The 25,583-nt window shown below is 42.7% G+C and overlaps 1 protein-coding gene across 4 annotated transcripts in view; it reads left to right on the forward strand.

Annotated features, from left to right (window-relative positions):
• The first annotated feature begins 455 nt into the window (after positions 1–455).
• Positions 456–25,583, forward strand: part of PAMR1 (peptidase domain containing associated with muscle regeneration 1) — a 103,452-nt gene continuing 78,324 nt past the window's right edge. For 3 of the 4 annotated variants that reach the window (XM_025355214.1, XM_025355215.1, XM_025355218.1), the window contains exon 1: positions 4,266–4,892. In XM_025355214.1, coding sequence (XP_025210999.1) covers positions 4,820–4,892 — 73 coding nt within the window. In that variant the 5' untranslated portion in view covers positions 4,266–4,819. Of the gene's footprint in view, positions 829–1,797; positions 1,826–4,265; positions 4,893–16,971; positions 17,079–25,583 lie in introns of those variants that run through there. The other variant, XM_025355217.1, reaches the window with a different exon arrangement.

Consider the following 25,583-nt stretch of genomic DNA (forward strand, 5'->3'; position numbering starts at 1 on the left):
TCTTTTGACCACAGTGACTTTTTTGTGTGCCACTGTACTCCATCACCTTCTCTTGGAATTATTCTATTTTTTGTCTTCTTCCCTACCCAAATGACTCAACTGTTTTTGAGTTAGCCACTTGGACTGTGGTCAACGTTTTTGCCAGTGTTCTTTGTAAGGCTTTGCAGTTCAGTTGCATAGCAGACAACTTTTTTAAAAATTGAAGTTTATAAATATACATTTAGAAGTCAATAACAGGTTTCCCCAAGTGATTCAGGAGCATATTAACTATGAAGGAGAAAAGCTTGCCGGCTTTTAGCAATTTGTGTGAAGAATGACATAGAGCCAGAAGAATGTGGCCCGAGAAAGAACCACAGATGTACCTACCCCCTTGCTGGCTCCCAGTGGAAGGGAGTGGAGCTGAGCCAGACCTGAGGCAGAACATGATTGCTCATTGTGTAGGTGAACAGCCGGGATTCATTAGGGCTGGAGACTTCCATGAAGGGACCAGTTATAGCAGGCTCCAGTGGAAGGGCCCTTTGTCTTTTCCACAGTCCTGCCCTTCTCCATCTCTGGCCTTGGCTGACTTGAACTTGGTGTTTTGCACAGCTAATGGAAACCAAACTTAATTACCAGAAGTCTGGGATGCCTCTTATAGGTTTGCAGACCAGTTCCACCTCTGCCCTCTTTCCTCTGGCTTTCCCAGTGTGTGGTTGCTTCTTAGCTGCTGATCTGCAGAAGTGATAGCTGGGAGATTGAGGAAACTGTAAGAATTCACAAAGACAGTCTCCTCTCTGTTTCTCCCTATGGATTCACATGCAACCAGCCTCCCTGGTGGCACTGAAAAAGGTACAGGTATTGTTAGAGTGCCTCATCCTTTCAGGTGAAAATTAGTGGGTATTATGACTTGTAATTAAATGGGTGGCCTGACTCTATCTTTAGAGCCAATTTGTTTTTATTCCTGATGCTGATTATTAGTAGATAATTCTTAATTCCAGGTATCATGCCCTACGTCCCAGCATGCCACTTTGTCTTTTTCATACACAGCCTTTCTTGTGATTTATTCTCCCCTGAAGCAAGCAGTGATAGGAGGTGAGGGCAGAGGGGGAGATAAGCATCATAGAAATAGCTAACATTTACTGAGATCTTAGTATATTTTAGGCACTGTTTTGAGCTCCTTACTCTAGCCCTATGGGGACAGGTACTGTTCTTCAGACTTAGCAGATGAGGAAACCAAGGCCATCATAGGTGAAATAATATGCCCAGATGTATGCAGGTAGCGAGTGGTCCATCTGCATTCAACATTAGTCAGTAGAGTCCAGAGCAAGTGCTCTTAAGTCAGAAATATTTTTTTAAAGGTGAGGAGGAGGTGAGAGGGCCCTCCAAATGTCCATTGTGCAGTTTATAGCCTAGACTCAACGACTGTATATATTCACAAAATCACTTTCCCCAAATCTCAGATTTGGTCCATTTTAAAATTTCAACTTATGAAGATTAGTGATTCTAAAAAAGTTGCAAGTTTGCAAATGAGAAGGCTATGGCTCCCTCTTATTCAAAAGCCTGCATGCAAAAATTTGCATATGATTTTGGAAGATTCAAAGTCCCTCAAAAAACCCTATCTCAACCAGGAGCTTCCAGATTAAGAACCCTTGATTTAGAACAATACTAAACTCTATCAATATGAAAAATAGAATTGACCATAATGGGGACAGAAAGGTAAACTTGTGTAGAAAATAGAAATTTGTGTAGTGCTGAATGTCCTCGGTAAACTACTGACTTTTCTGTATCATAATAACAGTTCTCCTCTTTCTCTTCCAGCCCTGGGATTATTGTGCAGTTCAACAAGGTAATATCTGATTACTGCTTTGACTTCTCCAGAAAAATACATCCTCCACCTTTGTAGAGCATCTTTTTAAGAGTTTCTTTCCAGGTTCCTCAGCTCTAGGAAATTTACAAACCCAAATTAGTGACAACAAACTGGCAAATCAACTCTTGAAGGGGATTCCAGAAACAGAATAAGGGCCTCTGTTTCCAGACCCTCGAACCTAGAGAAGTAAAGACTTACTACCAGGGACTTCCTTAGCAAGTAGCCAAACAGGTTTGTTGGGAAGGAAAAGTAATCTTTCTTCGCTACCCATCTTAGATTCCTTGGCTGGGGCCCTGTAAATTAGAATGACAAACAAACAAACAAGCAAACAGAAAAACAACAAAAGAACAGATTAACAAGAGAAAAACAAACAAAAGTTTATTAACTTGTGCATGGTGCTTACACGTGGAGGTACCTGGTGAGGAGTAACTCAAAGGGATGGTTAGGATTTGGGTTTATATTGCATTTTAAAAAAGAACAATAAATTCACAGAGAAGTGGCAAGACAACGAAACAGGCCTTTGAGCTTCTATGGGTAGCAAATTATGGGAAGATAAATAAATGGGGGTACTAATGGGAGATAAGACTACTTAGTAAGTTTTGCTATGTAGATTCTTCTGGGCTGATAAGGGTCTAGGGTTGTCTCCAGTGATTAACTTCTGTCTGTCCTGGTAGAGAGGGGGAGGTGGAGACCTCTTCTTGTATCTACTTCTTCTTAACTGCTTTCAGCTCAAAATAATCCTTATGCCAAAGGGGCATATTTGGGGGTGGTATATGCTGCTAACCTTCAGGTTCATCACCTACAGCCCCATCCTGTCAGGGGGATGCAATTCATGTAGGGATGAGGTTGCTTGTTATTGACTCAGGAAGGTGTGTGTGGTGGGGGGTGGGAGATGGGGACCCGGGAGATGAAAGGAAAAAGGAAGTGGTGCTGTCAGCTGGAGTTGAAACAGACGCCCAAGAGGCTCTTATGCCTACAGTTATTTGGAAACTAAGTCATCTTCTTCCCCATCCCATCACCAAAGGACCAGTATTGGTTGGCCAGCAACAAGGTGAACTTCCCTTCTTCTAACCTCTGCCCTCTACCTCTTAGGTATATGCTGCCCTCTGGTATTCTGCTCCTGTTTAAGGCTACTCTTGGTGCTCATTTTAAACTGATTTCACCTCAATATGGAAGTTGAGTGTAGGAACAAGACTCATCCCATGCGATGTTCTTGGGGGCAGTCTCAGGACAGATAATAGAGATAATGATTAATATTTATTGTGCACTTAGTATGTGGCAGGCTCTGTGCTATGGGCCTTACATGCATAATCTTATTAAATTCTTCCAATGATCTACAAAGGAAGTTTGATTATTCTTTCCATTTTATAGATGTGAAGACTGAGTTTCAGAGAGTTACTTAACTTGCTTAAGGTCACACAGCCAGTAAGTGGGGAATCAACAATTAGAACACAGGCCTGCTGAGTTCTTGCTTCCAGTCACTTTACTGCAATAGGCCCCCAGAAGCAGGGTTGGAGTTCAGAAATTCTTTCTAGTGGAGCACCTGTGTCAGGGCTCCTGACCTTCTGATCTGTCCTGAGCCTTACAGATTCTATTCCTCAGGTTTCTCCCCTTATCTTTTCCCTTCCACTTCCATTTCTTAATCCTCACTCCAGGCCTTCATCAATAGTCCAGGGTGACTTCTCTTCCTGAGACGTTGCTTTGAGCTCAGCACCCCCTACTCCTAAACCACCAGGGCTCCCCAATATCTAGAAAATAAAATTAAAACTTTTATTAGAGGTAACTGTCCCCATGATTCAATTAGCTCCACCTGGTCCTTCCCATGACACGTGGGGATAATGGGAACCACAAGTCAAGATGAGGTTTGGGTGGGGGCACAGCCAAGCCATTTCAAATGGTTAAATATAATTCTGCATATGCAGCATCGTAAGAAGCTCTATAGCCTGGTGGCTAAGACTACAATACAGCCTGTGGACCTAAGCTAACCGGGTTCAAACTCTGGCTCTGCCCCTCACTAACTGTGTGGCCTTGGATGAGTTATTGAATCCTCAATGGTTCCATTTCGCTAATTGGAAAATACAGAGGCTAGGTTTATTGTGACGAATAGTTGAGTTAATACATGTAAGGTACCTGGCACGGAGAAGTTTATAAAAAATGTAACCTTTTATCTTATAAAACATCCTTCTTCCTCACTTCGAGATGTCACTTGCTATCTTGTCCCTAAGCTGAGCCCTCTCGGTGGAGGCAGTGAGGGTTCTTATGTGTTCTTTTCCATCCCTGCCTGGCGTGTGTGCAGGGGCTGTTCATGTTGCTGAATTCACCATGGATCACAGGAAGAGGAAAACTTTTTCCAGTAGCCTATAGATAAGCTTTCCAAACTGTGATCACCTGGAGCAAACGGAGAGGAAAGGAGATAAACGAGGGGTGTTGAGTGCGGAGTGGAGGAAGGCTCCCTTTATCCTCCCATCACCAACTCCTCCTTCTCTTTAGGCCAGGCTTTTAATCAGGCTCCCCGTGTGCAGTCAGAGCGGGCACAGCCAGCTCCCGTCTCAGCCTCGCGCAGGAAGACCTCCCGGCCTCACCTGAGCGCCCCGCAGCCCTGTGTACCTTCGCTCCCACCCAGGGTCCTGCGGCCCCTCCTCCCAGCATCCAACACTGGGAGCCCACCTGGACCTGGGCTGGCCTCCCTGCTCCGCACCTTCCTTCGCAGCCGCCGTCCCCGGGCTTCAGGAATGGCCACACCTCCCGGGGCCCCGCAAGGGTTAAGGCAGCGGAGAGGAGAGGTTTGGGCTGACGTCGCTCTGGCTGAAGGTGGTTCCCCTCAGATGAAGATGGGAGAGCCTGGCGAGCTGAAACCCGAGCTCCCGCTCAGCTGGGGCTCGGGGAGGTCCCTGTAAAAGCCGCCTGCCCCCGGCGTCCCTAGGTCCCTCCTCTCCCTCCCCAGCAGACGCTCGGGCACCAGCCGCGGCAAGGATGGAGCTGGGTTGCTGGACGCAGTTGGGGCTCACTTTTCTTCAGCTCCTTCTCATCTCGTGCTTGCCAAGAGGTACTGTGAGTAGCGTCCGGGACACCCTAGGAGGGAGCATTTTCCTCCTGGGGTCTGCCTGGGAGCAGGACTGGGAGTCTCAGGAGGTGTGGTGTGTGTGTGTTTGGGGTGGGGGTGGGGGTGGAAGGGGGTGCTTTTCCAGTGATAATCTTGGGGACTTGGCTGGTGGTGCTGGAGCTCCTGTGGCCCTCCTTGAGACTGTGACATGGTTTTGTCATCCCAAATCGTGGGCCTGAACTGTCTCAGGAAAGCGGACCAGCTCCTATTTTATTTGCTCTTTTTATCATTTTAAAAGTACCAAATTGCCTTAGGGAATCAATTCTGAGTTGCCCGCTCTGACTTGCAAAAGCTAAGTTTCCCTTGGAAAGGGCTCCCTCAGAGGTGAGCAGGAAAGAAGGAAGAGAGGGAAAGAAAATGAAAAAGAAAAAGAAAGAAAAGGAAAGACAGAGAGAGAAGGAAGGAAGGAAGGGGAGAGAGAGAGAGAAAGAAAAGAAAGAAAGAAAAGCAAGCAAGCAAGCAAGCAAGCAAAAAAGCAAGCAAGCAGGGCTTGCTTGGTGTTCTGGTGAATGTTGCTTCACGAAATCCTACAGCCATACCCCTTCAGAGCATATCCAAGCACAGGAGATTGACTCACTCAGCATATATAGACACACTCCCTTTTTGATGAGAGTGAGAAATAAGAAAAAAGCCAAGGTTAAAAGTGCAGATTGTTTCTGGGGATGCACAGGGTTTGTTTTGAAGGAGCTCTGGCTTCTTTGGTTTTCATATGTCATTTTCTAAGCCACAATCCCCAGGTCAAATGGGCTTCTGGGGACAAATGAGGCTGGTACATGACATGGAGATCCAGCTAAGGGCAGAAGCGAGGGGATGGCAGGCTTGTCTTATGACAGCCCGCTTGCTGGTAGGCAGGGAAATGGGAACGTCATAGGAACATCTGTCCTTCTATAGCCCAGGGGTAAGGTGAGACCTCATGAGGTGAGGTGAGGGCAGGCTGAGATGTACAGATATGACCAAATGGGGCAGCTCTAAATGGGGGCAAGCTATTTGTGAGCCTTCGCTGCTTCCCTTCTGTGCTGGTTACCTGTCACCTGAACTCTACCTGAGAGCTGGGTGCTCTGCCGCCGCAAGTAGCTGGCAAGTTCCTGAGAATGAAACAGGCCAGGTGGGGTGGGGAGGATGCTAAATGCGATAGCCTGTATAGAAGGGAAACTCAGCCATGGGCACATCCCTTCATGATCAGCAAAAAACTGAGATACACAAACCCCCCTGCCCTTCATTTTGGTCAAACTTTCCATCTACCTAGAGCCTGCCTACCCAGGTAGGATGTTGCTTAATGATTTACAATAAAGATGGTGAGTGTTTCATTTGAATTTTGCCTCCATGGTGTCTGGAGCAGCCCAAAGACAATAATAAAGGAAGAAGGAACCCTTCGTAAGGGCTGGCAATCCTTACACCAAGGGTAAGTGGGTGACTTTGCATTAAGGCACCTCCCTACTTCATCTTCGCCTTTGGGCATGGTGTCGGTGGACCAGCTCTAGAGGACCTGGTTCTTCTCAGAGTGCCAGGGCTCAGTGGATTCGATTCCTCAGGGTTACATCAGTGTTCCCCTGCTTCCTTTTTTATTACATGGCAGGTGAGGCTCTTCAAAGTCATAAGTTTTAAAAAAATAAAAATAAAAACACCTGAGCTGCCTCTTTTTCCTAGCCCAGAATCTGAAAAATCCATTTATTTCTGACCCGAGAACCTCTTTTACCTTTGGCTGTGAAAAAGCTTCAGGGAGGATGCACAGTTTGTTGGTGGCTAAACTGCTGCCTGAACCAGAGTGCAGCTTCATGTATTTAGCGAGGATATTTTAGTTGTTGAATGTTTTACTCACATTTCGAGGGAAGACAGAGGAATCGCGTGGAGAAGGAAAATATTTCTTCAAGCAGTGAAGGGAGTCCACTCCCTGCTGGGATGCTGAATCTGGCCCCAGTCGAGAAAAATTTGGAAGCATATTTCCTCTAATTAACTTTTCTAAAAAGAGTATTTGCTGAATTGTAAACATCCATGGGGATGGTACGGGAGAGCGTTGTTGCTCACCGGCATGTGACACATGTTGGGAGGATGAGAATCCAAACACGAGGCCAAGTGATAACCCAACATAAACAGAAGCGGGGGAGAAGCCCAACTCCACTGACTTCACCAAATTGCAGTAGCTCTGCCAGTGTGATTCTGCCGAAGAGGAAAACCTCATTTAAAATATGGGACTCTTGGGAATGAAAACTTAATCTGGAGAACTTCATAAGTGTTGCTTCCAACAGACACTAACTTGTGGGGAATGAACATAAATGCAACCAGGGAAGATAATTTGAAGTGCAGATATTCAGTGGGCAGGAAAAAGCCAGCTAAGAAAGGAAACGTGGAAAGAAAGCAACGGAGGCGTGTCAAGAAAAATTAGATGTTAGATTACACTGGGATGTGTTGGCAAATTCCCAGGAGAAAGCTAGGAAAATTGGGCCTTCTTGGCAGGGGTGGATTTTTGTGGGGATCATGAAGAGGGTGTTCCCCTAATATATACTCTGAGAGCTCCTGGCATCCCCAACAGGAAAATAATTTAATGATGGGATCATGGAGTTTAGGAGCTGAGAGTGACTTTAGAGATTATTTTAGTATGAGTCCCTCAATTCAGAGGACGAAGAGATTAAACATCAAGCAAACACTTAGTGAACATTTATTAATGTGTCCAGTCTTTGAGTCAAAGGCTTTATGTGCATTAATTCTCAGACCACCCTGAAATGGCATTGCTATTATTATCCCTGTTTTACAGATGAGGTTCAGAGAGGTTCTATGATACACTCTGGTTTAAGGATACACAGGCATGGTTCCCCCAAAAATTGAACATAGAATTACCATTTGATCTAGCAATTCAATTTCTGGGTATATACACAAAAGAATTGAAAGCAGGGACTTGAGTAGATATTTTTACATCAACGTTCATAGCAGCATTATTCCCAATAGCCAAAAGGTGGAAACCACCCAAATGTCCATTGGTAAACTGGATGTAGTTTACACCTACAATGGAATATTATTCAGCCTTAAAAATAAAGGATATTCTGATACATGCTATAACACAGATGAACTAAGACCTTATGCTAAGTGAAAGAAGCCAGACACAAAAAGACAAATGTTCTGTCATTCCACTTACGTGAGGTACTTAGAATAGTCAAATTCATGTAGACAGAAAGTGGGATGGTAATTGCCGGGGGCCAGGAGAAGGTGGAATGGGAGTTATTATTTGATGGGTACAGAGTTTCAATGTGGAATAGTGAAAAGTTCTGGAGTTAGATGGTGGTGATGGTTGCACAATAGTATGAATGTACTTATGCCACTGAACCATGCACTTAAAAATGATTTGAGGCCTGGCGTGGTGGCTCACGCCTGTAATCCTAGCACTTTGGGAGGCCAAGGCGGGTGGGTGAGGTCAGGAGATCAAGACCATCCTGGCTAACACAGTGTGAAACCCTGTCTCTACTAAAAATACAAAAAATTAGCTGGGCATGGTGGTGGGCGCTTGTAGTCCCAGCTACGCGGGAGGCTGAGGCAGGAGAATGGTGTGAACCCGGGAGGTGGAGCTTGCAGTGAGCCGAGATTGCACCACTGCTCTCCAGCCTGGGCAACAGAGTGAGACTCTGTCTCAAACAAACAAACAAACAAAAAACCCAACCAACCAACCAAACAAAAAACTATTTGAAAGGTAATTTTTTGTTATATATATTTTTCCACAATAAATAAATAAACGACTACACTAGCAGATTAGTGGAGCCCAGGGTGAGCTCAGGCTGTCTAGTTTCTGAACCCAAGTTCTCCCGTTACCTGGAGGACTTACATTCACACATCCAGCATATGGACTGATTATGCTGACGGACATCTAACTTTGTTAAGGTTTCAGGACGCACATGAAGCGGGGGAGAGAGAGCCCTTGCTAGTTCCTGTTTTAGTGGCATTGTTGCTGTGTCTTGGCTGGCTGTGGCAAAGAGGGAGACTATGCTAATAGACCACAAACTGGCAGCCTTTGGAGCCAAAAGACCTGCAGAAGGTATTTAGTAGGACACAAGTGCTTCAGAGTGTTTTGAACCTGAATGTCTTGAGTTAGGCTGGATCCTCTCTAGGGTCTGACACCCCACTTCTCAACCCATATGTTTGATACCTGCTAATCCCTACTAGCATTTGAAGTTCTGACCTCCCATTTCTGAGAGGGATGGGACAGGAAGGGGGAATGAGAGGGAGAAGGTGGAAGGCTGGATGGTGAATGGAGGGAAACAAGGGAGTTAAGCTGCTGAGGACTAATTGGCCAACAGGATTTTTCAGAACATCTGGTACATCAGACTTTATCGGTGTCTAACATATTTTAATCTGTATATTTCATGGAACATAATCTTACCTATCTCTGTGACCTCTAACTCATTGGTAAAATGTTTTACTTTCATAAATGCCCTTGAGCATGAGCTTTCAGTGGAAACTGAAGACAGGGCTGGGTGTTATATCTGGGTCAATTACCTGTGAACAAAGTACCTTAGACATGGGATCCCAGAAGCAGAGGTGACCTAGAGTGTGTAAGTCCCTCAGGAATATGCAGAAGTCTTGGGGAGGGCTTTAGAATGCCACTGGCATGGACCATCGGTTTGACTTAATCTTATCCACGTCTGGGTTATACTGGGTAGACAGAAATGGCCAAGATAATGGTGCCTGGGACCTAATGACAGGTCTTAAGTCTGAAAATTATTTCCATCTGCCCCACTGGGGTGGCCAATCCTGATGCAAAAGAAAACTTCTCTACCTGCCTCCCCTGAGATCAGCTGTAGAAGCTGCAGTTGATTTGGGGTGTAAGCAAATTGAGAAAAGCGTCATTTCCATGATAAATGAGGGAAGGTTGTGCCCTATTCCCCCCTCATGGGGGAGGAGCTGTCATCCTCACTTTGTGGATATTTGAAAGTAACAAGAGCCCAGCCTCCCTCCCCTCTTATTTTAAAGACGAGGGAAATGCAATGTTTACATTTTCCAGTTCCTGAATTCCAGGGCAGAGAACCCAGAGGCCAGCTGGAAAACTGAAAGCTACCAGATCAGTGGCAGAAACTCTATCAGATTCCAAGCCTGGTCTATGTTTAAGGAATTCTGTTTGTCAGTCATCTCAACACCTGGGCGAGAGCTTTAGATTAAAATGAAGAGAAAGAAGTAAAAAATTCAGGACACACCAGATCTCATACCTATAAACAGAACCACTGAAGGAAGGCAGAGAATTGGAGTTGGCTGGAGATATTCGTCTCTGAATCAGAGTGACTGCTACCCCTACTCAACTCTACCCCTTTTTCTTGGTTGTAATTGTCTGTGAGACAGACTAAGAGCTCATGTGGGTTGACAGTGGAGTAAGTAGGGGTTGCACATCAGGGCATCTTTACCCTTGATGATAGAATCATCAGTGGTGGAAACACCTTTGAAGAGGCTTCCATCCTAGCATACCTAAGGAAATGAGTCCCCAGTTTGGCTCTCCAAATAATTTATTGAGTTTGTGGTAAACACTAGGCACTCCCCTATATGCTTTTTATATATTTACTTAGTCCTCACCACAAACCTAGGAGGTAGGTACTATTGTTGTTTGCCCCACTTCACATACAAAGGAGCTTAGGCAAAGGGTTTCAGTACCTGCCCGGGTCATATAACTGGATATCCGTGTTTTTGAATCCAGTCTGACTCCATAAGGCATGCCCTGAAATACGACACAACACCACTACAGTAAGCAGTAGGTCCAACGGTGGCAGATCTGCTGGCTGTATTTTGGCCAAATGATAAAAAATCATGGTGTTAGTAAAGGAGTCTGATCATCACTTGGGCACCTGGAACATCCCAAGTGCCCAGATTGGCCTGCGTCAAGTCATGTGCTCACCTCTGTGGAGGTGGAGTGGATGCAGGAAAAAACAGAGGCATCAGCAGCCCCAGTAGCACCACATGGAACCCAAGAGGAGCCGTTCCCTAGGGGAAACAGGGGTGCCAGGCAGACCGAAAGTCCAACCAGTTTCTGGGATAGTTGTCCATGGTGTCATGTACCTTGCTCTCAGTAGATATGAGAGGTGAGAGTTTCTTTGTCCCATGGTAAATTTTTATCATCCAAATCACGTGTCTGTTTGCAGAGGAACGGAATTGCGAATGAGACCATTTATTTCCAGCGTGGCCCTGAGATTGTGTACGTCTGCTCCTTTATGGATGTGTTCTGTGTAAACTCTTAAGCCATGGGATGGCAGGAGCAGCCCTGGAATGAATAAGGGGGAGCACTTTTCTCCCTTCTTTTTTGGCAAAAATAGTTGATGAATATTGCAGGGGATGGAGACTGAATCCCTTTTACTCTAATCCTAAGATGGGTTTTAACCAATTCATCTCAACTTTGAGTGAGGATCTACTATCTACCAGATACCAATGTCCTGGATCTTATATCAGCTATTTAAGGAAGTGGCCCCCTTGGCTGAGCAGCTATGAAGACTACTATTTCTGTCACTCTTCTGTCTCTGGTGTTGGATAAATGCCTTTATTTTTGCAGTCTGGGCATCTTTATCATCGCCTTCTCTGAAGTTCTGGCTGTCTCAGAGGGTTGAATTAGTGGTTTGGCAGCAAGCATCCCTTTAAGTAGAAGTCTGGTCAGTTGACTTGATTGGAAAACCAGGCTGTTGCTGCCAGAACAGAGTGAGGAACACATTTAGCTAACTGTAGCTCAGGGGAGACACAGCAATTGTCCTCACGCACTGAATTTATGGTGGGTTGAAAAAAATTCCAGCTGGCTTAATGAAAAACCACTGGATGGAGAGGGGATGTTGGGTTGGTTTGCTTGAAATCAAATGAATTGTTTGATGATTCCAAGAAACTAAAGCGTCAATGTTTTTCAAATCCAGTTGCACTTCTATTTACTTTATAATTCCACTGGATGGTATAAGGGAAAAAGACAAAATGAGGCTCTGTGGTCAAACAACTTGAGGTGATCAGAGAATTAACTGATCACCTCAAGTTGTTTGACCACAGAGCCTCTTTTTGTCTTTTTTCCTTATACTATACAGCAGAATTAGTGCTCCGTGGAATACAGTTTGGAAAACTCTGATCTCTCGTCCGTAAGGCATAAGACATGGAATAATATCTCACCATTAAAGAGGAAAGAGTAAGAAGGGAATTTGAAAGTCTAAGAAACATGGGCTTCCCTTTAGACTTTTGCATCCACCATGGGATCCCTCCTTAGAAGTTAACGAGAATGATGGAGAACACCTGAAATGTCCTAGGACAAGGTGCCTGGGCTTAGCTTCTACCTGGTATCATCTACTCCTACAATTTTCAACCTACCTTTGCTTACTTGGATACAAGCAGAAGGGAGGACATGGCTGGTGGTAAAAAATCCTTTTTACAACACTTTTTGTTCTGGCTTTTTGCCTCCCAGGGGGTTAACTGCCTGCTTCTCAATGGTGTTCAGCCTCCCTTTTGGGCAAGCCTGATTCTCTGGCCAATCCACTGGTAGAACACAATGGGTAAGTATCTCAAGCCCTCATGGAAATGAGATACAAATTGCAGTCAACAAAAATATTCACTAATGGACCCAGTGGATTCCTCTTTCTGTACAATAGAGACTCTGAAAGGTCACAGCAAGAGAAGATTCTAACATCAGTCTTTGTCGCAAATAGCCTTCACGCTGGGAATCACACATGCTCTCATGTCCATATTCATGTATTTATTCAGTAATCCTTATCAAGCCCCTATCAGGTGCCAGGCATGGTTATAGGTGTTGGGTATATCAAGATGAATAGGACAAAGTCCTTTTTCTGAAGGCACTTGCAATCTACTGAGAGAACTTACGGTTCAACTTGGCATTTCCCAAAGTGGGTTTCAGGAAATGCTAATCCTGGGAGATAGTCAGCAAAAGTAAACAGAATCCAGGATGTTATGATGAAATAAGTCTGGGGGATTTGAAGATTGTAGACTCTGCAGAGTCCTGCAGTAAAGAAAGCTATAATTCATTTTTACAATGAAACATTTCACAAAGTTGTTTAGCCACAGAGCCTCTTTTTGTCTTTTTACCTTATGCCATCCAGCGGAATTAGTACTTCATGAAATACAGTTTGGAAAACTCTGATCTCTTGCCCATAAGGCATGAAACATGGAAGGATATCTCACCATTACAGGGGAAAGGATAAGAAGGGACTTTGAAAGTCTAAGAATCATGGGCCTTTCTTCAGACTTTTGCTGAGGTATGGGTAGGAAGTCTGATGTCCTCATCACTTAACATTTGCTGAGGTGTTGAAAGGGCCATGGAGATGATGGCACATCCATGTTCCTATAAGAAAGGTTCTCGCCAGCGCTAATCGATTTGGGCTGTGGAGAAAACTCATTTCCTGTATTCCAGGTGCTTGTAGTAATGTGAGTGGTCTGGGATCACTTGGGAAACTGAGGTGTGAATCTCATTAGCACGCCTGATGATGTGGCAGTCTGGGGGAGTGAGAAGAGCTGTGACTTGACTTCCCAGCTAGATGTATCATGTCAGATACAATTATCATCAGTCTACAGAGAATATTTGAGCATCCTTCTAATCCCTGGGACATTGAATCTAGGGTCTAATCACTCCCCTCCCCAGCCTCTTTTTTCCCCTCCCCTCCCCCAGAGGCTTTGTCAATCCCTTGCGATTATTTGTTTGAGGTGCCCCCTGCATTGTCACTGTTTCTACCTGATTGATATTTTGTCAGATCATGATCGACTACCAAACATTTGACTACAATGTAAAGTAAGAATTGTGGTCCAATTTGTGGTCAAAATTACTCTTGTGTTTGCCAGTTCTGGTAGAGCCCAGTCACTGTGACCCTGATTTGCACAACCTGAAAGTGGTCTGTCTGTTTACACTGGGGCTGTATCCCACAGAGACAGCATATGGGTTTGAGCTGTTCGTTGACCCCTTGTTTGTTGTTTGTGGGACCTTCTTTATTCCTGCCTTTGCTAAATACTGTTCTTGTTGTCACGCAACACAGTTTTTCCCTTGGCCCTAGCATTGTGTGCCTTCTCTCTCTGCCCGGACTTGTTTCAGACAGGATGACTGCAGTGACAATGGATGAGGAATGAAACCAGCTGCTCCTTAAAGGGCATCTTGCCTAGGTGGATTTTGGGAAGCTATGATCTTCTCAGCCCCCACTGAATATATATCGAATTCATCTTTGATACATATTTCTTGGAATGGATATACGTTTACATGTGTAGGCATAAGAGGTGCATATTTCTGTGTGTATATGTATGTATGTGCACATGCATGGGGTATAAAGCATTGTGGTTTGAAACGCTGATCAGGGTTTGAATCCTGGCTCTGTCATTTATGGCTAGTTTTATTCAGCAAGTTACTTCCCCTCACTGATGTGGCCCTATCACCTTCCAATCTGCAGACTGAGGATAATTGTATCTATATCATAGGTTGACTGCAGGTATTAAATGAAATAATCCATTTAGCATACTCAGCGTAGTGCCTGGCAAAATGGGAAAACTTGAGAAATTAAAGTTGTCACATACTCCTCCCGTTCCTTCTCATACTGTTCCCACTAACACAAGTTTCACAAGGAATTGAGAAGGAATGATACTGGGTGTTTCCATCTATAGTTTGATGAAACTTACATGATCCTCTTGAGGTTCCCTTTTTCAGGCCAAAGTCCCATTCTACGCATCTGTGACTGTCAGAGAGAGAGAAAAAAAGAATCCCAAAAGACTTGTCATACGTCTATCTGTTGACACTTGCTCTCTCTCTTTGGTTTTAATATGCATCCACCTTCCAGCCTGAGGAGAAATGCCTTCCACATGCCATGGCTTCATTTCTTTGTGTTTGAAATAGGGCTGGTGGCAGGTTCTTGTAGGCACGTGAGGGATAATATCTTATAGAACAGGTGGTTCTGGGCTAATGATGTTCCACCCCAAACACTGAGGCCCCCTTAAAAGTCTGCAGATGAGACGTTGCTCATGACCATCCACCTGTTATAATTCAAGTTTAGAGCCAGCCAGGAATCCTTAGGCAAAAAGAAGTTTCCCTTGATCTTGTTCTAGCTTGCAGAGCTGGGGGAGGTAACTATAATAAGGACTAGCCTGCCTAAAGCTGCTGTCAGCTCAGGACTTCGGGACCCATTGGACATACCATTACAAATGCATCACCCTGGCTCAACATTTTTCTACACTTGACATCTGTTGTTGGCCAGCTGCCTTTGGTAGACAGAAAATCTGGCTTTGGCTTTGCATAGGGGAATCTGGATAGGAGGACAGTAACAGTAATTCTGGAAGCTTTTGGCAAAGAGGTAGACCATGGCAGATCAAGACCCCTGCTGTAGTCCTAATGCACTCTGACTCAGAAAGATTTTAAAGTGTGCAAGACTGGAAACAGGTGGGATAGTTTGTAAAATTCTTGAGTCTTGGGAAAACGAGATTGGATTTTTAGGGTATAGCTTATATTTCATTGTTTTTAATGTAGTCATTCTAGTGCTTTGATTGATATAATATTTGCTGAATTGTATTGCCTAGTTTCATTTATCTGTTTTTGAGGCTGGATCTTGCTCTGTCACCCAGGCTGAAGTGCAGTGGCACAATCATGGTTCACTGCAGCCTTGACCTCCTGGGCTCAAGTGATCCTCCCACCTCAGCCTCCTAAGTAGCTGGGACCACAGATGTATACCACTGTGCCCAGTTAATTTTTTAATTTTTTTGTAGAAACTGGGGGCGGGGGTGTGGTGGGGGTTGGGTTTGCTATGTTGCCCAGGCTGGTCTCAAACTCCTGACCTCAAGCCATTCCCCGCCTCAGCCTCCCAAAGCTCTAGGATTACAGGCATGAGCCATTACACCTGGCTGCCAAGTATTTTTAGATGCATTATTCAATTATTTTTTTCGGTAACCAGTGCTAATAAAAATAAGACCTATTCAGCTCGTATTCCAACATTTGAAATAATCCAGAAGCAGCTGTCCTTCAACGATTTCGAGCACCACAGTTGTTGAGGATAATGGCAACTGGGGGCTCCTCCAAACTCCTAGAGTTTGGGTTTTGTTCCCTTTGGATATGGATGTAGAATTTCTGTTTTCAAAGTAAAGCAGCAGGGGGCAAGATAAATGGAAGAGGGATTAGAGAAAAGGGACCAGGAAAGGCAAAAGCAAGTGGGTGGAGCCCAGAATGCCATGATATAAACCTGAACAGACTGCTTGAAAAGGCCATGTATGTGTGGGCCCCTGGAGGAGACGTTACATCTCGCCTCCTTCGCTCCCTTGCCATCTGTGTCTTTTTCTGTTCTGCAGAGAATAAGGGTAATGTCTGATAAATATGTATTTTTTTCTTCAAAAACCCTTTATGCTCATTGTGTTTTTTCAACTTCAGTAACATCAACAATCTCATCCCTGTGCCTCCATCCTCTTGAAGCTTTGGGGAAATGCTGTGGCAAGCTGTCTTGTCCATGGTTGTCCAGCAGCATAAAGGAGGGGCAGATGCCGTGGATGTGGGTCCAGAGTATAGCCCAGAAGGTCAGAATCCCTTTCAAGGCCACTAAGAAGTCAGGGTTATTATCCTTCATCTTTAGATAAAGTTCATCTTTACGTGGACTGGAGGGAAGGTACCTTTCTTGGTAACACATTCTCCTGGAAATAGTAAAAGCAGCATCATAGGGCTGTGATTCTTAAAGGAATATGCTTATTTGAAAGGTAGAGACTTAGCTCCTACCTCCAGAGATTCTGAGGGAAGAGGTCTGGTCTTTGGTCCAGGAATAAGACTTTTAAACAAGCATCACAGGTAGTTTCAATACAGGTGGTCTGGAGAGTGTGTTGTAAGTGAGAACATGGGCTTCTCATGCACACAGACTCAGTCCCAGCTCCGCCACTTACTGTGTAACCTTGATTAAGGTACTTAATCTTTCTGTGCCTTGATTTCTTTATATATAAAATGCAAGATAGTAATGCAATTGTGTCGACTAAATGAAAGAACACAGAGAAACACACGGAAAGCACTCAGCATGGTGTCTGGCTCAGAGCAAGCTCTCCATGTAAGTTTATTGCTGTTGTTGCCATTCAGAATGATGAATGACATACCTGAGAGCCAGACCAGCATGATGGTTAATGCTCTCTGACTCTGGAAACAGCCTACTTGGATTTGAATTCTATCTCTGCTACTTACTGCTTGTGAGTATTTAACCCCTCTGAACCTCAGTTTTCTCATCTATAAGATAGAAGTGTTAATTGTCCCTATGCTATAGGGTTGTTGTAATGATTAAATGAGATGATATAGATGAACAACCTAGAACTGTGTCTGGTATATAGAAAGTGCTGTGAAGGTGTTTGCTATTATTATCTGAAACAGGTTATTCATCAACCATTTTCAGTGATTTCAGAGTATAGCAATATCTCCCCTAAACTTTCCTTTGGTGTCACCATTGGAAGCAGAGTTCTGTTCTGAATAGACTACTGATATGACTCAGAGCATGATTGTTGATCTTAAATATGATAGTAACACTGAGTGCTTACTGAGCACCCTGCTAGCCACTTTCCTTTTTTATTTTTAATTTTTTTTTTTAGACAGGGTCTCACTCTGTCACCCAGGCTGGAGTGCAGTGGTGTGATCACAACTCACTGCAGCCTTGACCTCCCAGGCACATGCGATTCTTTCACCTCAGCCTCCTGAGTAGTTGGGACTACAGGCACGTGGGACTATGCCCAGCTAATTTTTATACTTTTAAAGACAGGGTCTCACTATGCTGTCCAGGCGGGTGTCAAACTCCTGGGCTCAAGAGATCCTCCAGCTTCAGTCTCCCAAAAATGCTTGGGTTACAGGCATGAACCACCCTGCCCGGCCTAACCATTTTCCTTTTATTAGGTTTTGTATACTCATCACAACCATGAAGAAGTGCTATTATTACCCACATTTCACAGACGAGAAAACTAGGAAGTTTAGTGACTCTCCCAAGGCCACCTAGGAACTGGTGGAGCTGGGATTCAAATTTGGGCAGCCTCATTCCTAGATGTTTCTACTCACCAATGCTGCTTTCTTCAACTGTAAAGTCAGAGGCATGAACTCTCAAGAACCAATGTATTGTGTTGGAAAGAGCAAGGCTTTGTCCCTAAAAAGCTGAGTTCTGATCTTTCTTTTCACCTGAAAGCTGTGTTACCTGGGGCAATTTATTTACCCTCTTTCCTTATCTACTAAATGAAGAAAATAACCTACTTCAAAGGGTGGTTATGAGAATGTAATGAGCTAGTATGTGTCAAGGGCTCATATATATTCTTAGTGGGTGCTGGAAGTAGAGGAGGATGAATGAAAAGCCTCAGTGTGAGGTACTGTGCTTAATAAAGGGTGAGAAAGGAAAGAAAGCAACACATTCATTTTCACTCCTTTACCTCTCCCCAGGGTACATGATCAAAAATCAGATTTCTAGCAAATCCATTGAAAGTTTTATCACTCCTGGTACCCAAACAGGGGGTGATGAAGGCCTTGACTCTCCAGCTGTCAATATGCTGTTAACAGGAGCAGCTGTGAGAAGGAAGGAGAAGACTGAGGTCACATAGGTTGAGATGCAACCAGGATGGACCGAGGGTCAACTTGGTGACTGGTTGGCTGTCAAAAGCTCAGGGGAGGGATAGAATCACCAAGGGCCCCAGCAAGCAACCCTCTGACTCACAGTCTCATGGTTCCTGCCTGGCCTTGTCGGTGTCATCAGCCCCATGGAGCCAGTGGTCAGATCCTCCAGTGGTTAGGAATGTTGTGTGCTGTTTAGACATCAATACCAGAGATTCAGACAGCACAAGATGAGGGGGCAGTGAGTAGGGATGGGTGAGGAGCCCAAGCTGCCTAGCTGTATCTCTCTCTGATTCCTATGTCCTTTTTTCTCCCTCTGGTCTCAGAAGGTTTATAGAATGCAGACGGTAAAAATAAAACCCCAGTAGAAATTTTAATTAAATGTGGTTAGAAGGGAGAGCTGTGGGGTTTTTGGTGGACTCAAAGGTAGGTTTTCACATCAAGGAAGAGGAGCAGGCACATGACAAAAGTGTCTTTCTTTGCCACCTTCTGGGGTGGTCTTGGCCAGGGCCTTTAGTCTGACATGTGATGTTTCTATCCGGTCTGGAACAGCCTGACCTTTATGTTCATACAGAATCCTCAGAGTCTTTTCAGGTTGACCTTAACAGCCATCATGGCAACATATTTTCTTAAAATATAATGTTGAAGACATTGCACTTGCAGACTATGCCTGAGGGGCACATTTGCTGCTCCTGTCCTTCTGCACAGCTAAGCCCCTGCTGTTTGAGGGATTACATGCTTCTCCATTTGTCAGCAGTAGAAACAGACCAGTATTGGGTAGTCGTAAAGCACATTTTGTCAGCCTGGTGAGGGGCTGTGCAAGATGATGATGATGATGATGATGACAGCTTTCTTTCACTCACTCATTCATTCATTTGTTTACCAAATATATGAAAGCTGAACCTGTGCCAATTGGTCAGCATTGTTTTCATTGACTTGCTATTCTCATTGATAAAACAGGACCAAGAGGTTAAATGTCTTACGTTTGCCAAAGTGAATTCTGGAAGAAATAGGGCTGGACTAATATAACTGGACTTCCCACTTTAGACAGGAGATACCAGTATGGCTGCCCATAGCCATGGAAGTTGAGAGAAGTGTTTGGACTTATGATGCCAAAATACTTTGCAACTCTGTTAATTTTTTTTACCCTGATTTTAGAGAGGGGATCAGGGGAGCACTTGCACACATAGAATAATTATGCAGCAATTTAAAATTTCTTGTAAAGACTATTCAATGCCAAGAGAAAATGTTCATGATACAAGAAAAATAAAAGCAACTTATAAAATAAAACAATTTTGAGAGGTAATAAGACTCTATGTTTATACATTTATTAATACCTACATGTGGATATATATGCCCATTGAAAACATGACTTGAAGGATAGACATCAAAATGTTGACATTATTTTGAATACCTTTAATTTCCTTATTTAGACTTTCCTTCATTTTCCAAAGATTTTCACAAGGAGCTCTTTTTTTCGGGGGGAATAAAAAGTGTACTGGTTTTTTTGGGGGTGGGTGCGGGGAGGGTTGTGCAGGGATGATTAGGCAGAGCACAGAGAATTCTTAGGGCAGTAAAACCGCTCTGTAGGATACTCTAATGGTGAGTACATGACATTATACATTTTTCCAAACCCATAGAATGTACAAGACCAAGAGTGAACCCTAATGTAAACTGTGGGCTCCAGTGATAATGATGAGTCCATGTAGGTCATCAGTTGTAATAAATGCACAACTCTAGTGGGGATGTTGATAATGGGGAGGCTGTGCAATTGTGGGAGAAAGGGTATGTGGGGAATTTCTGTGCCTTCCTCTCAATTTTGCTGTGAACCTAAAATTGCTCAAAAATGAAGGCTTAAGTGTTTTATAAAGAAAAAAGTATTTTGTCCAATGGAAGAGCTAGTGATGAATGAATGCGTGTAGCACCCAGAACTCCCTAAGCTTGATTTTGCTGTGTGATCGTGGGCATATGCTTGCTTTCTCAGTGACTTGGTTTATCCCAGTGTGGAGTCTATGAGTTCTTTGTGTTTTCTTTGTGCTTATTCACTGGGAAGCACTGACAAGGTAAAATTTATTTGCAGCTTTCATAAGGCTTTGCCTTTAAATGTGAAAAGCAAAGTAAAGTTTGCTCAATTCCAGTAGCTGGTAAAACTACAAGTTGGCCAGCTCTTTCCCCCTAAGTAGCAGGCTTGTTCACTGCCCCGTCCCTACCCCTGGAATTCTGTGGACCCGTCTTTTCTCCCAGAATTAATTCTCTAAAGAAAGATTATTTGGTATTTCTCTTTGTTTCAATAAATAAGACCAACTCTTCCCTACTTCACCCTTTTCTTCACTGGTAAAGTGAAGGAGATGGGTTAAATAATTTTAATTTAAAATAAAACTTATTAGCAACTTAACTAGATCATTTTGAAGATTAAATTGTATTAAGAATTTAAAAACATTTTAGCTAAAATAATGTTAAATTGCTTTAGCATACATATAAGAAAACATGCAATAATTTCTATTGCCGTTGATATTGCTCTAAATGCTAGTTTGGGAACTGGCCCTTACTGCCACATTGAAATTCCCTGAAATTCGTACAGCTGAAGCCAAATGGCCAATGTGACCTTTCCACAAATGTAATTCTGATAAATGGAGGAAAAAAAATGCAAGCAACAAGATGTTGTCTATTTATTGCATTTTAAAATATCTTTAGCTGGTTAACTTGAAAATTTCTCAAAATATATTTCATGTATCTATTTCTTACATATTCATTTTTTGGGGTACTTTTCTGTCTCTGTTCAAGCTGGGAGAGAAAGAGGGATAGTGGATTTATCAAACCAGAGGGGAAGGAGCAAAGTTACAAAATCATCCAAACCATCACCTCCTTATTGCTGGGAACTGGTTTTATTTTTGCAAATATAGTCATGTGCTATTTAATGACATTTTGGTCAATGACAGACTGCATATATGATGGTGTTCTCGTAAGTTTATAATAGAGGGCACCATTCATAATAGCAAAGACATGGAGTCAAACTAAATGCCCATCAATGGTAGACTGGATAAAGAAAATGTGGTACATATACACTATGGAATACTACACAGCCATAAAAAATCATATAATGTCCTTCACAACCACGTGGATGGAGCTGGAGGCCACTATCCTAAGTCAACTAACACAAGAACAGAAAACCAAACTGCATGTTCTCACTTATAAGTGGGAGTTAAACACTGAGTACACATGGATACAAACAAGGGAACAAAGGACACTGGAGCCTACTTGCAGATGGAGGGCGGGAGGAGAATGAGCATAAAAAAATATCGCTTAGGTACTATGCTTGTTACCTGGGTGATGAAATAATCTGTACATCAAACCCGCATGATACATAGTTTACCTACATAAAAAAGCTGTGCATGTACCCCTGACCCTGAATAAAAGTTAAAAAAAAAAAAGATTATAATGGAGGTTCCTGTTTCCAAAATGGTGGCATAGAAGCAAGCTAGCTTCACTCTCCTGACACAAAACCAAAAATAAGTATATAGCACTGAGATTTTTAGCAGCAAAGTCCCAGAACTCAAATATGAGGATAACTGAGTTTCAAGGGCTACAGAGAATTGCAAAAAACTCCGAGCAGATGGTAAGAGAATTGAACTTCTTTATCGATAATGTCCCTCTCCACAGTCTTCCCAGCACGAGGCATATTGAAAATTTTCTTGTCTCATGGCTTCTACACTGGAAAAACTGATATTGAGGCGGATAACCAGCTTCCCCACCATCTTGGGTTCTTTGACAAGAGATCGTTTCCTGCCTCAAAGTGCACAGGAAGCATTTAAGTACCTGAAGGGAAAAATATCTCTGGCAACAGCCAGAGATAAGCCAGAGAAAGGACTACCATCCACAGCCCTGGAAACTCTGCTCTTCAACTCGGCCAAAAGAAACACCAAATCAGAGTGGTGATTCAGTGACACTATGCTGCAGGAGGTACATCTACAAGTTCCCCAGGCATGAACTCCTAGCCAGCCTTTCAAAACTATTGGGGTATTCCTTTTGGGAATTCCCCAATTTGGAACAGGCAGTGTTTTGTTTGTTTACTAGAGCTAAGGCAAATCTGGGCTTAAGACACCATCTACTGCCCAAAAAGAAGCAGCAATTCAGCAGGAAGGAAAAAAAAAAAGATTTCAATAGGTAAATTACAAAGAATCTCTAAGCAAACATACCCAATAAAAAATAAGGCATTCAGAGAAGACTAAAATAAATAATCCTTCAATGCAAAAACAAAGATGTGCATCCACAAAAAACAACAGCAAACAGGGAACCATGACTTCCCCAAATGGACAAAACAAGGAACAGTGACTGACCCTAATGAGATGGCAACATGTGGGCTCTGACCAGTAATTTAAAATAGCAGTTTTAGAGAATCTCAGTGATTTCTAAGATAACACAGAATATTAATTCAGAAATTTATCAGAAAAATTTCACAAGAGATTAAATAATAACAAAAAAACCAAACAGAAATCTTGGAACTGAGAAATACATCTGCTGAACTGAAAAATTTATTTGAAGCTTTCAACAGCAGAATGGATCATGCAGAGGAAAGAATCAGTGAGTTTGAAGTCGGGCTATTTGAGGCCGGGCATGGTGGCTCACACCTGTAATCCCAGTGCTTTGGGAGGCCGAGGTGGGCAGATCACCTGAGGTCGGGAGTTCAAGACCAGCCTGACTCACATGGAGAAACCCCATCTCTACTAAAAATACAAAATTAGCTGGGCTTGGTGGTGCATGCCTATAATCCCAGCTACTTGGAAAGGCTGAGGCAGGAGAACTGCTTGAACCTGGGAGGTGAAGGTTGCGGCGAGCCGAGATTGCACCATTGCACTCCAGCCTGGGCAACAAGAGCAAAACTCTGTAAAAAAAAAAAAAAAAGGAAAAAACAAAGTCAGGCTATTTGAAAATAGAGGAGAAAAAAGACAGAAAAGGAACAAAGATTATTTGTACAATATAGAAAATTACCTCAAAAGAATAAATCTAAGAATTATTGGTATCCAAGAGAGAGTCAAGCAAGAGCAAGGAGTAGAAAGCTTATCAAAAAAAATAATAACAAAAACCTTTCCAAACTTAAGAAAGATATAAATATCCACATGCAGGAAGGTCAGAGAACACCAAACAGGTTTGACCCAAATAAGACTACCCTAAGGCATATGCTAATCAGACTCTTAAAAGTCAAGGACAAAGAGGGGACCCTGAAACCAGTAAGAGAAAAGAAGCAAATAACATATAAAGGGAGCTCCAATTTGTCTGACAACAGACTTCTGAATGGAAACTACTCAGGTCATGGAGGAGGAGGATAACATATTCAAAGTGCTGAAAACAAACAAACAAACCCTGTCACCCAAGAATATGGCATCCAGCAAATCTACCCTTTGAATATGAAAGAGAGATAAAGTCTTTCTGAGATAAACAAAAGTTGAGAGAATTACCACCACCAGACCCATCTTACAAGAAATGCTAAGGGGAGTTCTTTACTCTGAAAGAAGAAGAGGAAAAAAAAAAAACAAAAATACGCAAAAAAAAAAAAAAAAAAATTGAAGTTATAAAACCCACTGGTAAAATTAAATACAGATAACCCTAGAATACTCTAATATTAAAATTGTGGTGGGTCATTCACTCATAACTCTAGTATGACACCTAAGAGACAAATCTGTCAAAAACAATAATAGTACAGCAACTGGTTAAGAAATAGGCACTGTAAAAATATGTAAATCGAGACAACAAAAAATCAAAATTTGGGAGGGATGGAATTAAATTGTAGAATTTTTTAAAGGCTGTTTTCTTTCCTTGTTCCTGTTCTTTTTTAGTGATACAAAGTAAGTTGTCATCTGTTTAAATAATTTGTTATATCTATAAGATATTTTTGTAAACCTCATGGTAACTCAATGAGGAAAAGACTATAATAGAGACACTAAAAATAATAAGCAGTGAATTCAAACATACCACCCAAGAATAACCCTTAACCACAAAGGAAGACAGTAAAAAAGGACAAAGGAAGAGATGAGTTACATGACAAACAGAGAACAAGCCACAAAATGGCAATAGTAAGTCCTTACTTATCAATAACAACTCTAAATTTACATGAGCTCAATTCTCCAAAATTGAAAGACATAGAATGACTAAAAGAATAAGAAACAAAGCTCAATTATATGCTGCCTACAAGAAACTCACCTCACTTATACAGATACAGACTGAATGTGAAGGGATGGAAAAAGAAATTCTATGCAAGTAGAAACCAAAAAAGAGCAAGAGTAGTTATACTTCTATTAGATAGAAGTAGCATACTTCTTCTATCAGATAGAAATAGCATGCCTGTTAAATACTGTGAAAACAGACAAAGAAGGTCACTATGTAATATGAAGAAGTCAATTCAGCAAGAGGATATAACAATTATAAATATCTATGCACCCAACAATGTATGCACCCAAAAATAGAGCACCCAAGTATATAAAGAAAACATTAATATATCTAAAGGGAGAGATAGACTGCAATACAATAACAGTAGGGTGCTTTAACACCCCACTCCCTGTAGTGGATAGATCATTCAATCAAAAAACAAAGAAACATTGGAGTTAAACTACACAGTAGACTAAATGAACCCAACTGACATTTACCCAGCAGATTTTACCCAGTTGCTACAGAATGCACATTATTTTCATCAGAACATGAAACAGTCTCCAGAATAGACCATATCTTAGGCATTAAAGCAACTCTTCAACAAATTCAAAACAGTCAAAATTATATCAGTTATCTTTTCTGACTGTAGTGGAATAAAACTAGAAATAAATAACAAGAGGAACCTTGGAAAATATGTAAATACATGGAAATTAAACAGTGTGCCCATGAATGACCAAGAGGTCAATAAAGAAATTAAGAAAGAAATATAAAAATTTCTTCAACCAGAATAGGAACAGCTCCAGCCTCCAGCTCCCAGTGTGAGTGACACAGAAGACAGTTGATTTCTGCATTTCCAACTGAGGTACTGGGTTCATCTCACTGGGGTGTGTCAGACAGTCGGTGCAGGACAGTGGTTGCAGCACAAGGAACAAGAGCCAAAGCAGGGTGAGGCATCACCTCACCCAGGAAGC

Source organism: Theropithecus gelada, chromosome 14 (assembly GCF_003255815.1).
Source record: "Theropithecus gelada isolate Dixy chromosome 14, Tgel_1.0, whole genome shotgun sequence".
NCBI classification, from domain to species: Eukaryota; Metazoa; Chordata; class Mammalia; order Primates; family Cercopithecidae; genus Theropithecus; species Theropithecus gelada.